Source organism: Sorex araneus, chromosome 6 (assembly GCF_027595985.1).
Source record: "Sorex araneus isolate mSorAra2 chromosome 6, mSorAra2.pri, whole genome shotgun sequence".
NCBI classification, from domain to species: domain Eukaryota; kingdom Metazoa; phylum Chordata; class Mammalia; order Eulipotyphla; family Soricidae; genus Sorex; species Sorex araneus.
In genome coordinates this window covers 14048751-14065039 of record NC_073307.1, presented here as the reverse complement: position 1 = coordinate 14065039, position 16289 = coordinate 14048751, and the positions used below count along the sequence as shown (strand labels likewise).

The 16289-nt window shown below is 39.0% G+C and overlaps 1 protein-coding gene across 3 annotated transcripts in view; it reads right to left on the bottom strand.

Moving 5' to 3' along the window:
- Positions 1-221: 221 nt before the first annotated feature.
- Positions 222-16289, bottom strand: part of YTHDC2 (YTH N6-methyladenosine RNA binding protein C2) — a 58842-nt gene continuing 42774 nt past the window's right edge. Inside the window, exons 24-29 of one of the 3 annotated variants that reach the window (XM_004612729.2) lie at positions 14138-14247; positions 13174-13466; positions 8947-9124; positions 5821-6024; positions 4995-5177; positions 222-2499 (exon numbers count right to left, since the gene is read on the bottom strand). In XM_004612729.2, the coding sequence (XP_004612786.2) occupies positions 2419-2499; positions 4995-5177; positions 5821-6024; positions 8947-9124; positions 13174-13466; positions 14138-14247 (1049 nt within the window). In that variant the 3' untranslated portion in view covers positions 222-2418. The remainder of the gene's footprint in view (positions 2500-4994; positions 5178-5820; positions 6025-8946; positions 9125-13173; positions 13467-14137; positions 14248-16289) is intronic. The other 2 variants (XM_055142509.1, XM_055142510.1) reach the window with 2 other exon arrangements.

The following is a 16289-nucleotide window of genomic DNA, read 5'->3' as shown; positions in this document are numbered from 1 at the left end:
GGGTGTGTGTGTGTGTGTGTGTGTGTGTGTGTGTGTGTGTGTGCGTGTGCACGTGCGCATTTGAGGGGTCTTATAAGACCTGGGAATCAAACCAAAGGTTTTTCAGTAACTATAATGGCACATTATCATAATATAGTTTCTTGAGAATTTAAGGCAGATGATTATATGCTTTATCAATATTCCAAAAATTTTATATAAGACCCACATCTCTATGGTTGTATCCATTTTTCTGCTGTAATAAAACAATTTTTTTAGGAAATATATGAATATGAAATCATCACTTTCCATATCAATTAAGTATTCTCCAGTGTGTCTTAAGAATTATTACTTTAGTCCTATCATATGGTATTAAAAATAACAAGATTTTAATAATTTCATAGAATTTCATTTAATAAGCATATTTAAAGCATCTTAATTACATTCAATTATATTTAAATAACAAACATATCATTTACATATGGGGCTAAATATTAGAAAACAAAGGGAAATGAAAACAGGTTTCTTTTTTAAGTCCTTATTTAGAACTGTGTTCCAAATTTAGAACTGTGAACTGGTAAATATATTTATAAACAAAATACATTTTCAAAAAACACAAATTGCTCTGATAGGAAAATAAGTACAATATACATACAGTGGAACATAATTCACATAGGCTCAATTTACAAGTATATTTCAAAGTATAAAACAAAACAAAAAAGCCCAGTAACTATAAATTTAGGCAAAAATCACAAATGACATTCTAAACTAATGCACCAATCTACAATGCATTCCCAGAAAACAGTACAAGGAATCTGTTAAATTATATGCTGACCCAAGATTTTTGCTTTTTTGTCTTCAAATATAAAAGCAGTGTATTTACGAGGCATTTTTTCTTTAAGGTTAATTTAGATTCATATGTTTATGTATAAATACATGTTTACATATACATATAACTAAACATGAATACCTGTATGTATGTATATATATGTATAGATACACACACATATATAAAGATGATCCAAATGTATTGTGAAGAAATGCTATCAAAATTTTCTATGTAAAACTCAACAACCACGTTATTGTTTTCTTTTACTTCTAGTTCCCTTCAAAAATTTTCTGAGGGAACTATTCACAACAGTGGTAAAAAGAGCTCAAACCAAGTAATTCTGAGATGGCAAAAGTGAGAACTGGCACTGCCACAGGATTACAAAAACTCACCCCTTCCCAGTTATTCAAGTATAAATAAGCACAAAAGAGGAATCAAATCCGGAAAGATAGAAAGTACTAGAAAAATTATAATTGGTGACTTAAGAATCGTGCTCTGTGGACCGTAGAGTTTGGAAGACGGACAGCAACCAAGTCACTTCTACTGAACATACTTAAGTTTTTGTTGCTGTTCCCGCTGACGTTTTGGGCCATGCTCTGGGGATGCTCAGGGGTCACAGCTGGCTCTGCACTCAGGAATTACTCCTGGAGGTGCTTATGAGCCATATGGGAAGCTGGGAATCAAACCCAGGTCAGCCGTGTGCTGGGCAGCTAAGTGCCCTACCGGCTGTACAACCTCTCTCTAGCCCTAAAAATTACTTTCTCAATTTAAGTAATTTGTTTAAATTTTAACTTGTCTACATCAGGTTTCCCTCGGCAAAACAAGAGTTCCTAATTGCCATGCTCACACCGAGCGGCTGGAGAGCATCACTGAGAAGGCAAGGAACCATCCCTCATCAAACCCAAAGGCAAGGCCAGGAATAAAACCAAGCACTTCCTCGGAAATGATCAGAGACTTGGATCTCCTTAAGATTTTACTGCATTTCATAATTGCAGAAAAAGAATATCCTTCCTAGATTCCTTAATGGATTGAAGGTCAAACACAGCAGAATGAACGGTCCTGAATCGGCAGGCACTATTCTGAAATGAGACATTTTTAGAATTTGGTTGTTTCTGCTCGTTTTTCAACGACAAATCTTTAGAGATGACTTCTATTCTAAAACGGTGCTCACATGCACTGCTATATTCATGACTTTCTTAAAAGTAAACAACTTTCTTTGCACTAAAATTCATCATAAGAGGTGTAAGCTAGTGTTTTAAACAAACGTTTAATTTCAAGTTAACCTGGTTTAAATAACTGCTGCTGCACCAAGTAATTAAGTGATTAATTCAATTATAAACATATAATTAACAAAACTATACAACCATTCCCTATGATTGCTATAAAAAATAAACTCATCTTTTCGTCTTTTGTCTGAAACGAATGGTTTGCACCATCCTCAGCCAGAGAAGCACACACACCTTTCCTCAGTTTTTACAAGTCAGCACATTCAGGTATTATGAATAGGAATGATGTTCTTTTGTAGCCAAGGGCTAAAAGAAAAAAAAGATAAACAATCTGAAAAATACCCTCATCATCAGTTAGATTCAGTCAAGTATAATAGAATCTGAGAATCAATCAGCTGTACTTTTTTCTCCCAATGGAAGACGTTCCCATAACTGGAGCAACTGTTCGCCAACCTGAGGTTCTAGTTCCTACATAAATAAAAGAAAAAAGAAGAAGAAAGAAATGAATTGATTTTTGTTACCAAGGGCCACTTAAAATATTTTTAGAAAGCATGTCAAACTTTATATTTTCTACCACATCACTAAAAATCATGCAACACGCATTTTTCTAATTCTTTTTATTAAGGTCTATGAAGGTCAGAGAGTCTCTTGCCCACACACCTGGCTGTCTTCCCCGGGGCCCCTCGGAGGGGATGGGCTCCAGCTTCCCTCTCCACCCCAAGCAGAGCTCCCGGTGGCCGAAGACCACCAGAACCTAGCTACAGCCATGCTCGAGCCTCCTCTCTACACGTTCAGATAGGCTTCACACATGAAGGTACCGGCAGAGGGACCCAGGTGTGTGTAATCCCATCAACGGCCAACATCCAGAGACTTAAAAGCAAGCTCCTAGAAGTGCTCGGCCGCTTCGTAGCCTGCTTCTCCCTCTGGGAGAAACTGGCAAGCTTCTGGGAGTTTCCTGCCCACATGGGACAGCCTTGCAAGCTTCCCATGGTGTATTCATATGCTAAATCCGGTAACAAGCTGGATCTCATTCCCCTGACCCTGAAAGAGCCTCTAGTGTGACATCATTGGGAGGGCCGAGTGGAGAGAGACTTCTAAGGTCTCAGGGAAAGGACGAATGGAGAGGTTACTGAGCCCGCTCGAGAAATCGACAATTAATGGAATTTCATAATTGTGAAGGTCTATGAAGCAGGCTTCCAGAATCCAAGATTGCAAATAACCTGCAAGGACTGTCATTATGTGTAATAGAAATGGATATATTTCTATGGAGTGCTTCAAGAACTTTTCTCTTTCTGGCAATAGTGAACTTTTAAAAGATTTTAATTTAGCTGTTGCAGATGTGTAAGAGCCTGTAAGTTCAGGCCTGCAGCATGACTATTTGGACGTTGTGTGCGTATACATGTCACTGGGTTGAACACAGGGTCTTGGATTTTGTTTTTAAAGAAAACCCAGTGCTGCTGCCCCACGCCCAGGAGAAAATCATTCAGCTAGAATTTTCAAAGCTTTTCTGTGGAACTAAGCTGCTTATTAGATGTTTGGGTTATTTGCTTGATTTTTGTTTGAAGCAACGATAAAGACAGCTGGTGTGGTCACGTGGCCCTTTGCACTGCAGGGGTGAGGAGGCAGCACAGAGGGCAGAGGGGCCGCAGAAGGACTCTCAGCTCTTGCACGGAATCTCTCAGTTGATCAAGCACCACCAGAAGGGGCTCCCGGCCTTGTGAGCAATTGGAAGGACAGCATCCTGCTCTCCCAGAACCCAGAAACTACCCAGTGACTAGATATCTTAACCGAGGAACTGATCGATTTCTAAATCTTTATTTTAGAATAAAAATAAAGGGCTAAAGCAATAGTATAGCTGAGAGGGTCTTTGCCTTGCATGCAACCAACCCGGGTTTGATCCTCGGCATCCCATATGGTCTTCCAAGCACCGCCAGGAGTGACTCCTGAGTGCAGAGCCAGGAGGAACCCCTAAGCATCTCCGAGCATGGCCCAAAACAGCAATGGAAACAACAACAAAAACTTCATTAATGAAGTGACCCAAAAAAGAAGAAGAAAAAAAGAGTATTTTAAATATTAAAAATACTTCAATTTTTTTTTTTTCTTTTTGGGTCACACCCGGTGATGCACAGGGGTTACTCCTGGCTCTGCACTCAGGAATGACTCCTGGCAGTGCTCAGGGGACCATATGGGATGCTGGGATTCGAACCCGGGTCGGCTGCGTGCAAAGCAAACGCCCTACCCACTGTGCAATCACTCCAGCCCCCAATTTTTCTTCAAGTAAAAGAATCAAAGTATTCTTAAAATTAAAAAAAAACTATCATTTACAGTGCTTGTGACATTAACAATAACGAGAACCCAAATACCTTCCATACTGTGATTTAAACTGAATCAAACTGGTTCAAATCAAGTACTAGCTATGTAAATCGAGTCATTATGAATTGCTTTGGGTTTCAACAAGTATGTAACTCACATGCAAGAATTAAATGGTATCACTTAGCAGAGTCAACACCTTCAAATTTAATACACCACTCCAAGTTTAATACATGCATTTTAGCATGTATTTTACCAAGAAGGTAAAGCAAAATGTAATAAAAATAAAACCACAGTTTAAAAGAAAAAAATTGTTCTTTACGTTACATAACTACTTGAAAAGGTAAATACTGCTATCAGCTTTACATTTTAGTTAAATTATTTCAGAATTACTCAGTTTGGCCTACACATGTAGTTAGTAACACATCAAGATCCTCCATGAAGTAACTTATGATTTTACATGCAGAGATAAAGAGAATCTAAATTTATGGTATGTTAAATAACACAATGAGCTCCCTTAGAAACACTTGGAAATAGAACTTTCACAAATCTAAACCATTATTTCCTGTGTGTATAAGACAAATATGGTATTATTGTTACATAGGAGCAAAATAAAAAAGCAAAGATGAAGAAAATTGAGTGCCACTGTATACCTGCCCATCTCGGCTTATCTGGACCTTTTTGTTGTCATTCCAAGGATTCAGTAAGTGGTGTGCAAACTGAAAGGGAAGGCTTTCTTTCCGTATCCACTCCACCTTAAATACTCCGCCGAGCCCCGCTGAACCCCAATCCTGGCTCTTCTCCTTTCCTATCTCAGAAGACATCCGAGAAAATCCCTGTGGAGAAAATGACGGGAAAGAGTAAAGATGAGGAACAATAATAAGGCAATGGATAAACAAAAGTTAGCTATTTACTATCTGCCTTTTCTAAAAATTTGTATTATCAAATCTTAGAGGAAAAAAAATTCCAATTTTGTAACAATTCAAAACATTCACAGATATTTTTTAATATAGCAACAGTCACAAGCCCACATTTACTCCATGACAAATAGACTTGTATAAGCGCTAATGTTTTTACTTCCAAAAATTAGAAAATAGTACATTTATTGCTTTGAAGATTCATATAGTGTACCAAGTCAGATAATTAAGTATCACACTTAGTTTTCTGATTTTCAACACTAACTTCTTTTGACTATTTAAACATTTTACCAAAAGGTCAAACTTCTCATTACTTCTTAAATCAGCCTGAGAAACAATAAATCAAAAGTTGTCATCAGGAAAAAGTGTTTCATCTCATGAAGCACTGGTAAGTCAAGACAAAAACCAAGAGATCCCTATTTACCATTCCCTTAAAAAGATGCAATATACTCCTCAAGCAAATGCATTCTTGCACACCAAAGCAACAGAAAGCCAGGTTTTGATATCTGGCTTTCTGACTGCAGCAGAACACAGCCCATGTGAAGGCTTCAGGATGACTCACCTGGAAGTGCCCAGATCCTTGAACTGAAAATACCAAGTAAACCATGCTGCTTTCCCAAAAGGCTCGGTTTAGCTTCCGCTCATTGCTAGGGGTTGTAGACCAGATGCCCTTCTGTTGAGAAATTTCCAGGTTTCTCAAATTGCTACTTTTCATTATGAAGTATCGAACAGGCATGTTCGGTCTTGGTGAAGGAGATTTTGAGCCCTAAAAAAGAATTCATGAAACCTTGAAAGACAATTTGACCTTCTGACATCAATAAAAATCATTAAATAACATCTTCATAAATATATAAACCAAGATATTTTACCAATTATTCAACAAGTGCAAACATCTATCATTCCTGAAAAAGTAGAGAAGGCTACTCAAAATGAGATTAAGGAGCCAAAACCAAGTATTTATTTTCAGGTTTCAAAATCCCTTATCAATTTTCAGAGGTTTCAAAATCCCTTATCAAGAAAGGTTTCTCAATGATCAACTTTGTTTATATGCTGAAAGTACTTTCAGAAAATGTTAATAAACATTCAGAAATCTGAAAATAAAACACAAATTGTTCCAGTTCACTGTCTGGAACTGTCCAGGGGACAGTGCAGGGGAGGGGGCAGAGTCCAGCGGTCCTGCTGAATTGCAGAGAGCTTGGCGTTTAGAGGCAAGTGTAGGAGACTCTCCGTGGCTGAAACACGGAGGGAAGCTGCACAGGAGAGGTCCCAAGAACTGCAGAGGGGCCCCACAAGTTCTCGGCTAAGTACTAACTTTCTGCACTGCTAAGATCCTAAATCTAAGATCCCAAAGAAAGCAGCAGATCCAACGGTTACCAAGCTCACATGTGACTGGGAATATTTCCTTTATTACCAGCCAGAATGAAAAATCAAACACATTGTTAAATGTATATGACACTAGTCCACAGTTAAGATCACCAGTGGTTTCTATCAAATAATACCAAGTTTTATACATTTCTTCCAAAAAATTAAAGTGAAAATTTGTATCTTAACCTCCATATGAGCTCAGCATTACCCTAACATCAAGGCAATTGGTATTAGGGTAAAGACACAAAGACACAAAGCAATACACAAGAAAGAACTACAGAATAATGCCCCCAGGAACAAAAAGTCTGAGCAAAACAACATTTAGCAATATGGAAAATACCCTTATGACCAAATAGGTATAAATAGTAGAAGCAATCAAAATATAGTATGACCAAAAGATCAAAAGAATGTCATTTCAATAAATTTTAAAAAAATCAATAAACACAATCCAATGCTTATCCATAGTAAACACTTTCGGCAGACTAGATCCAAAAAGAAATGACGCCCAATTACATCATGGCAAATGGTAAAAACTGTAATGCTCTCTTCATCTCTAAGATAAAGGAAAAGAAGTCTGCTCTCAATACCTGAATTACACATTTTAGTGGAAGCTCAAAACAGAAAGAAGGGGGGCGGGGGAATAGTAAGCAGACTGAAAAGAAGTTATGTAACAAAACTACCTTTATTAATAGAAGACAGGAGGAAATCCTGAAAATTTACATAAAGACTATTAGAATAAATAAAGCAACATCATGGGAATCAGGGCAAATAACCAATCAAATTAACTTCTACAAGCTAACAATGCACAGCAGAGCCTGGAAAGCTCCCTGTGGTATATTTGCTATGCCCAAAACAGTAACAATAACAGGTCTCATTCCCCTGACCCTGAATGAAGGAGCCGCCAATCGTTGGCAAAGACGAGTAAGGAGAGGCTGCTAAAATCTCAGGGCTGGGACAAATGGACATGTTACTGGCGCCCGCTGGAGTAAATCGATGATGAGAAACGGGATGACAGTGATACATGCTAACAAATAACTGGAAATATAAATTTAAAAAACAATCATTTAAAAAATATAAAAGATAACAGAGACATCTGAACTCTGAAATCTATAAAATATTGAAGATATATTACAGAATATCTAAATAAATGTAGATATGTGCCATGTTTAAAAAAGAGATAATTATAAACTGTTCATTATCAATCTCCTTCAAACTGATCTACAGATTCAATGGAATTTCTCACTCAAAAAAAAAAAAAACAACAGTCTATAGAAACTGACATTCTGCTTCTAAAATCAGCATAAAATCTGATTTATGAACAGCAAACAAAATTGACAAATGCAAAACTGGACAAAAATTCATTTAAACATAATACATCTCTTGCAATCAAATCATTTTAGCACTGATAAAAAATTAGAATAGAATCTAACAGATGCTTGGTAGTCACGGAGAAAAACCAAGTTAATATGAACCTACAGACTAACTATAAAGGCAGATTAATAATGTCAAATACTGTTGGAACATGTAGCAAATGAATGACTGAAGAGAACAAAAATAAAACAATGTTTTGGAAAGTAGTTGGGTAGTTAGTTCTTCCTTATGAAGTTAAACATACCACACAATCCAACAATCCCCCAACTGAGTAGTAACCCAAGAACAGAAAATATATCTAATACAAAGACTTGTACTACAATGTCAAAGCACTTTTAAAACAGTAAAAACACGTAATACGCTACTATTTAGCAGCAACAAGTGTTATAAAATAATTGCAATACACAATACAGATTCATTTAAAAATAATAGAGTGAACCAGTCAAAAAACCTACAAACACAGTTTCATTGAGAGGAAATTTCAGAAAAGGCAAAACTCGAGGGACAGAGAGCAGTTCAATGTTTATCAGAAGTCAGGGGTAACAGGACGTAAATGTCTGTGGTATGGTTATAGAATTGTATACATTTATAAAAATCCAAGGACTTCCACAGTCTGAGCAGATGAATGTTCATGGGTGTACGTCACACCTTAGAAAGGTTTGCCAGACATTTCACCAGAACACAACATTTAGCTAATAAAACACTCACATTCTAACAATGCTGGGAAGTAGTTATTCTAAGCATTTAAAAACTATTCATATTAAAATTTTTAGATACAATCTTCAATTTTTTGTCTTTCTAACCCATACCCAGTCTTCTGTTTCCTAATCTAGCCACTGAAATAAAGTAATTGAAGATGAACAGAATTCCTTTCCATCCTTAATTACTCTCTGAACTTACAAAGCACAAAGGGGTTACTTTCTGACTGGGCTCCCACGGGTGGATACTCTACCTTTCCCGAAGACGGGGGCGAGGGGCTAGCACACGGGCTTGGGTAACTGCTGCTGTCCGTGGACTTCACTGAGGACTGATCAGATCGATCATCGGTACTTCGTTTAGGATGTAGGATTCCTCGATCTTTGTACTTCTGAGGTGGGTGTAGAGCTGGAGATGGAGATTTCATCAATACTCTGACGGGGGAAGAAGTAAACACCAGTTACAGATAAGCTTATAATAAAAAGTAGTGCTTAAATAAATTCCAATGCTATTATGATTAATGAAAAAACATTCAGGAATTCATTTTTTTCAGTTATTTAACTGATAGTGATTATATCCTTACCAAGTTAGGATCCTAATCTTTTATGACAATGAGAGGTTATTATCAATACCCCTATATTGATATTTTAATATATCTAAATGCCATAACACTTAAATACATCTCTGCTAATGGACCTTAGAAGAATATCACCATCTCACGTTCCTGTTCCTTCTTTTTCTTTTTGGTTGACACCCAGCAGTGCTCAGGGATTACTCCTGGCTGTGTGCTCAGGCATCACTCCTGATGGTGTTTGGGGAACTCCATCAATGCCAGGGTTGAACCGGGTCAGCCGCGTGCACGGCAAAAGCGTTACCACCCTCTGCACTACCTCTCTGGTCTTCCTTTACATTTTTATACAGTACCTTTTAACAGCATATTAAATACTAGAGTGCAGTCAAACGGAACTGAACTAGAGTCTAACAGTAGATTGTTTTTACGCCATTTGTAACAAATTAGATGTGTGAGTCTGGGTAAACTGGATAAACTGTTATCTGAATTCTAATTTATTTATCTGGTGAATTAAGGGACTGGACTAAACTTTAAAACTCAGCTCAAAAATTCTATAGAAACAATAAGAATATAGTTAGATTTAATAACTATTTTATATGATATGACTGGGGCTAGAGCAATAGCACAGTGGGTAGGGCGTTGGCCTTGCACACGGCGGACCCGGGCTCGATTAATCTGTCCCTCTCAGAGAGCCTGGTGAGCTACTGAGAGTATCCCGCCCCCTTGGCAGAGCCTGGCAAGCTCCCTGTGGCGTATTCGATATGCAAAAAACAGTTAAGAACAAGTCTCACAATGGAGACGTTACTGGTGCCCGCTCAAGCAAATAGATGAGCAATGGGATGACAGTGCAGCAACAGTGATGATATGATCGTGTGATATAACCACTGATTTAAAAACAACACAAAACAGCAAATACATATGTACTGAAAAAAGGTAAAATCAGAGCCAATAAGGGGTGGTACAGTGGGCAGGGTGATTACCTTACACGCACCCAACCCGGGTATGATCCCCAGCACCCCATGTAGTCCCCAAGCACTGCCAGTGGAGATTCCTGAGTGTAGGGCCAGGAGTAAGCCCTGAGCAGTACTGGGTGTGGCCCCAGAACAAAATAAAACAACAACAAAAAGAAATAAAAAATAATGCTCACAGTGGCTCTCATCAAGCTGAGAGCTAATTTTAGTTCATGTTATTAAAAATGTCAAAACAGATATAGAATGTGGCATACCTCACACTAACACTTGTAGGATACCATGGGGTTTGTCGTTTTAGCTTTGCTACAGGGAACTTATTAGTTTACCTTAAAGCAACATCCTTTCTGTATGGACACAGGAAGACAGTTAATAATATGCTTTGAAACCTGGGAGTTGACTGACTCCAATAATATTTACTCTTGGGCATCTGCTTTCTTGACTCAGTTGTCCTTAGTTCCTAGCACCCCAAAAGCAGGGTCCCAAAGAGGGACAGAATGGACCCAGGGCAAGCTGTGAGCTACCCTGGCATCGAACTGGGCCAGGCCAAATTGTCACAATACTCAACTATAAGTTGAGAACATGATCACAGACACATGCTGTCATGATCCAAAAGTAACGACAAGATTAGGACCCTGCTAGGGTTAGAAAGATTAACCTGGCCTGAGGACTGCTGTCTGGAATATATAATGAGATGTCCCCCAGGAAGAACCAAACTTTAAGTTTATAGCTCTTACTGTGCTCATACAGAATGACATTGCTAGAAATATTAGAAGTAAATTTACTATAACTATTTAAGCGGATTACTAGCTGAGGAAGGAAGAAAGTGACACCTCCTTGTTTGGACCCCACCCTTGAGCAGATCTCCTTGTAATCTGGAGTAATCTCCTTAGATGAGATTTTGTTAATCTCCTGGAGAAATGATCTCACCCTTCTTTGTTGATTTGTTAATGTTCAACCCACCTTTGTGTCACCCACCACCCTATGTAATGTGCTATATATCTAAGACTGTGGGGGAAGAGGCAGACAGCACAGTGAGAAGGAGCAGCAGGACGCAGACAGAGGCAGCAGGACACAGACAGAAGAAAACACAGCAAGGAGAAGACACAGAAGCGAGGGAGAAAGACAGAGGCAAGACAGAAGCAGCAGAGAAGACACAAAAGTGGAGAGAGAAGACACAGAAGCAGAGACAGAGAGGTCGGAAGAGACCAGAGGAGAGACGACAGAGACAGAGACAGAGAGACAGACAGAAGAGCGCACAGAGCACAGAGGCACACACAGAAGCAGAGCACAAGGAGGAGCCATCCAGGTCCAGTCCATACACAGCGGCTCGAGAGCACCGAACTCGAGTGGTGCACGAAAGAGAGAACCACCCTGAGAGCCCGCGAACAACAGAACACAACACACACATCATCACCCCCTCCCGAGTGCGCGTCTTTGTAATTTTTTACAAACTGACCAATTTCTTTCAAGAAGTCAAGGGAAGAACAGTTGTAGCACATGAGACTGAAGAAACAATACACTTAACACAACGGTGCGTACTCACTAGCTGCTGTTTCACATCGCTGCAAGTTGTACAGCTGAGAATCATCTAGAATGACCTTATTAAAACTGACACCTGGAAGTTAATATGTAGAAAACCTCTCTTTTAAAGACCAGCCTATTTAATATGGAAGAATAAACCAACACTGAGTGAAATTTAAGTAAGTAAAAATAAGAGAAAAGAAAGAGAAACAAATTTAAGCAGGGGCTGGGGAGTGCTCAGATGGCTGGAGCCTTCCACGGTCCTTGGAGCACCCGGGCAGAGTATCCAGACCTGCTGAGCAGCGCTTAGGAGACCCTCCAAAAAGCAAGAAAAGAGAATCTGGGTAAATTAAAGCAAATAGGTGAGAATCTTGAAAACTACAGAGCTCACTCAGGGTAGACCGTCTGCTTTCCTGCACCATCAATAATACGTGTAGCGTATTTTAAACCAAAAAGACGCTTCAATAGCTCTTCAATTACAATTCTTCTGCCTTCAAGACAGTTAGTGCATGATCACAATTTACTCCTCAGAAATTAGTCATAGATTCAGGATTTGTCTTTAATTCGGGATTCTTTCACATATAGAATAGCTAAAAGATATATACAAACAACAAGCTAAAAGAGAAAGAAATCAAGGGCTGGAAAGACAGCACAGTAGGCAAGGTGCTTGCCTTGAACATGTCTAGCCTGGGCTTCTTGGCACCCCAAATAGTCATCCAAATTCCATTGGGAAGTGATCCAGAGCCAATAGTACGCCTGAGCACAGCCAGATGAGAGACAGAACTGCACACCTACCTCATACCATATACAAAGGTATTTAAAACAGATTAAAGATTTCTATTCAAGATTGGACCAAAGTCCATGAAATACATCAGGAAGATAAAAGTAGAACTCTCCAGGTGATAAACAGAATGGGTAAATTAGGACTACAGAAAGCATTCAAGCTATTATAAAGCACTCACAAAGCTCAACAAAAAGAAACTGAAGAACACTACCAAAAACACAGTGAAAAGATGAAAAGACATTTCTCCAAATACATATGGTTGACCAAGTAGGTACACGAAACAGTGTTTATCACAACTTTCACAGAAGGAGTGAACCTATCTGTTTCACATACTCTATCCCTCACACCAACAACAGGCATCCAGTGTGTCACTAAATTTAAAAAATGGAACACTTTTCTGTAGACACAAACCTCATCAATACTGATCTTTAGGTTACATTTGTTGGGAGACTGTTCAAATGTTCCTGGCCAATGCTTTTTGCTATAGATTATTTAGGAGTGATGTCACTTGACATATATGGACTGAAATATATAATACAAAGTGTTACTATCTTTTAAACAAATCTTTTTATAAAAACATAAAGAATTAACTCCTTTTCCTGGAGAAAACATTTTGATCAAATGTTATAAATTTACCTTTCTGCAGTAGTAGATTCATCAGAAAATTCAGTATCTGCTGAACTTTTTCTACTATTATTTGACCTCCAAGATGAAGCCAAGGGAAGTTCTTCTGAAGACATAGGCCTTGGCCTTTGGCCAATCCCAGATGGTTGCTGTAGACCTGCAGACTGTTCCTCAGTGCTCAGAACAGCTATAATTGCTCTGATGGTAGCTTCATCAACTTGAGACCAAGGTTTGGATGGAGCTCTCATTCGGCGTAGAAATAAGCTGTGCCACTTCTGTCTGAGCTGCAGCAGTAAACTGGCTGCCTGTAAAAGAGTTTCGTCTCTTCATATACAGATATGGAAAGCAAACACACCTCAAGGAAGGTTGTTACATGTTCATAAGTGAAGGTCTGCAAAGGTTTCCAAAGAACCTTCTTATATTCTCTATTATTGCCAAATTATTTTTTTTATTGTTCTAGCATGAAATTTAATTTCTTATTTAGCTTATTTCAAGTATTAGAGGTACCAAATCAAATGTAGTCTAACAAAAGACAGGAAACAATGCATGGTACAGAGTGTTGGCCACCAGGAAAGTTACAGCCAGGTAAATAAAACTATGTTTAGTTGAATTCATGCCTACAGAACATCCAAATGATGATTAACAGAAGGCCACTGAATTCATTCACAGGTTCGGAGAAAGGCCTAAGCTAGAGACACAAGTTTGACAGTCATCAAAGCATAAATGGTTAATAAATCTACAAAGGGTGAGGTCCTTAGATTATGCAGTGAGAACATTTGCGATATTTAAAACTGAACCACATTTTGGTTTCTCAAATTCTCTATGGGAATAAATCCCAATGCAGGTGAAATGTATGAAAATAGGATGCATCTGAAACCTATGTCTAAATGTTAAAGACATAATACTTGAAATACTACATAACAATATAAACTAATGGAATAAAAGAAACATATTGCAATTTAAAAAAGCAACTTACCTCTGGCTCTAGTTTGAAACTGAGCCACTCGTCCAGTTTCAAGGCTGCCAGGTTGGCGGTAGTTCTATCTTCCACTTCACTATCACTACTGTCATTAGGAATACCATCTGCTGTTCAAACACACACAGCAAGGACAAAAACACACATTTAGCATTTTATATCAGGGCAGGAAAAAAAAAATAGGCACTATGTTTACACAGATACTCCTGATAAACTGGTAATTGCCAGTCAGCGTAAGGGGAAATAATAAGGCAGGGAAGGGAAACTGGGGGAGCAGGGGTCCAGGGCCTCGGTACCTTGCTAGTGGGGAGTACTAGTGTCGCTGTGTATCCAAACCACAGTCAACACTGAAAACAGGAGATACGAGCTACAACATCCAAACCTGAAATGTGCCAGTCAAGGTGGCAGGCTTTGGGTGGGAGGGAACTTGGGAAAACTGGTGAAGGCAGTTGAAGCTCAGGGTGGGAGAGATGCTGGAATTTTATTTGCCTAACATTTAGCTATAAATAGCTTTGTAAATCACAGTTTTAAAATAATTAAAAAAGAAAATTCTAAAACTTAATGATACCATTAAGGAGGACTGCCTCCTTAATGAATGAACTATAGGAGCTGGAGCGATAGCACAGCAGGTAGGGCGTTTGCCTTGCACGCGGTCGACCCGGGTTCAATTGCCAGCATCCCATATGGTCCCCTGAGCACCTCCTGGAGTGGTTCCTGAGTGCAGAGCCAGGAGTGACCCCTGTGCATCGCCAGGTGTGACGCAAAAAGCAAAAAAAGAAAAAAAGATTAAAGTATAAATTATTTTACTTTTTGGGCCACACTCAGCAGTGCTCAGGACTCACTCCTGGCCACGCTGGGAGACCTTATGGGATGCCAGGGATCAAACCCTGCCACATGCAAGGCCAGTGCCCTACCTGCCGCACAACTTACTCTCCAGGCCCAAGAACATAAATAATTTAAAATAAAATATTAGCAAAATATTTGTAATCAACAAATTCTTAATCATGGGAGAGTTATCCCAAAGAATAGTACTAATTTTATTAATGCAGATATTCACATCTATTGCAAATGAGCATTAAAATCTGGGGGAGGGTTTGGGGCCGACCTGGTGGCGGCTCAGGGGCCCTTCCTGTTCAGGACCCAACTCGCCAGAGGCACACACACTAGTAACTGCTAGACTATCTCAGGCCCTGTCTTTCAATTTCTATGAAAAACCTCAGGCCTCAAGTGGAAAAAATTAAAATGATTCAAATAAAGGGAAATGTAATTAAACACAGAAATATAATTAAACACATTCCTTTAATATAAATAATAGAATTTTATTAAAATATTAAGATTAAAAATAAACTCCCAAGTATTATTGTGCATGGAAAATCATAAATCAAATATACATACTTTAACCACTCAATTTCCGCTTTCCTGACCCCACAGTATATACAAAGTGCCGGCTCTTCCCAGCAGTGCCCAGGGACTCTCCTGGCTCTAAACTCATAGGTCACGTCTGGTGGCACTTAGGGAGCCAGGGGGGCCGCCAGAGACGGAACCCAGGTCAGCCACATGCAAGCCAAGCCCCCTACCCACTGTACTATCATTCTGTCTTCGTGCTCCACAAAAAGATTTAAAGAAAATCGAAGTCACGCAGATGAGGATGGCACTGTACCAATACTGTCACTCCGACCACATACTCATGAGTTACCTATCATGGGAAACTGCCAACACCCTCTCGACCCAATCATGCCACTGTATCTGCTCTCATCAAGGTCATCAATGAATGCCACACTGCCAAAAATGTGTAATTTTATACATCTCACCCTCTCAAACTAATATATATATATATTATTTTTTCTTTTTGGGTCACACCCAGCGATGCTCAGGGGTTACTCCTGGCTTTGCACTCAGGAATTACTCCTGGCAGTGCTTGGGAGACCATATGGGATGCCAGGGATTGAACCCGGGTTGGCCGCATGCAAGGCAAACGCCCTACCCGCTGTGCTATCGCTCCGACCCCCTCTCAAACTAATATTTAATAAAAGAAATGAATAACTTCTTTCTCTAATCAAATTCTAAATATTACAATTTCTCAGATTTTTTTCAAGAATTTCCTCTATATACTAAATCTTTTTAGAAAAACTACCATATCTCTAAGATAATT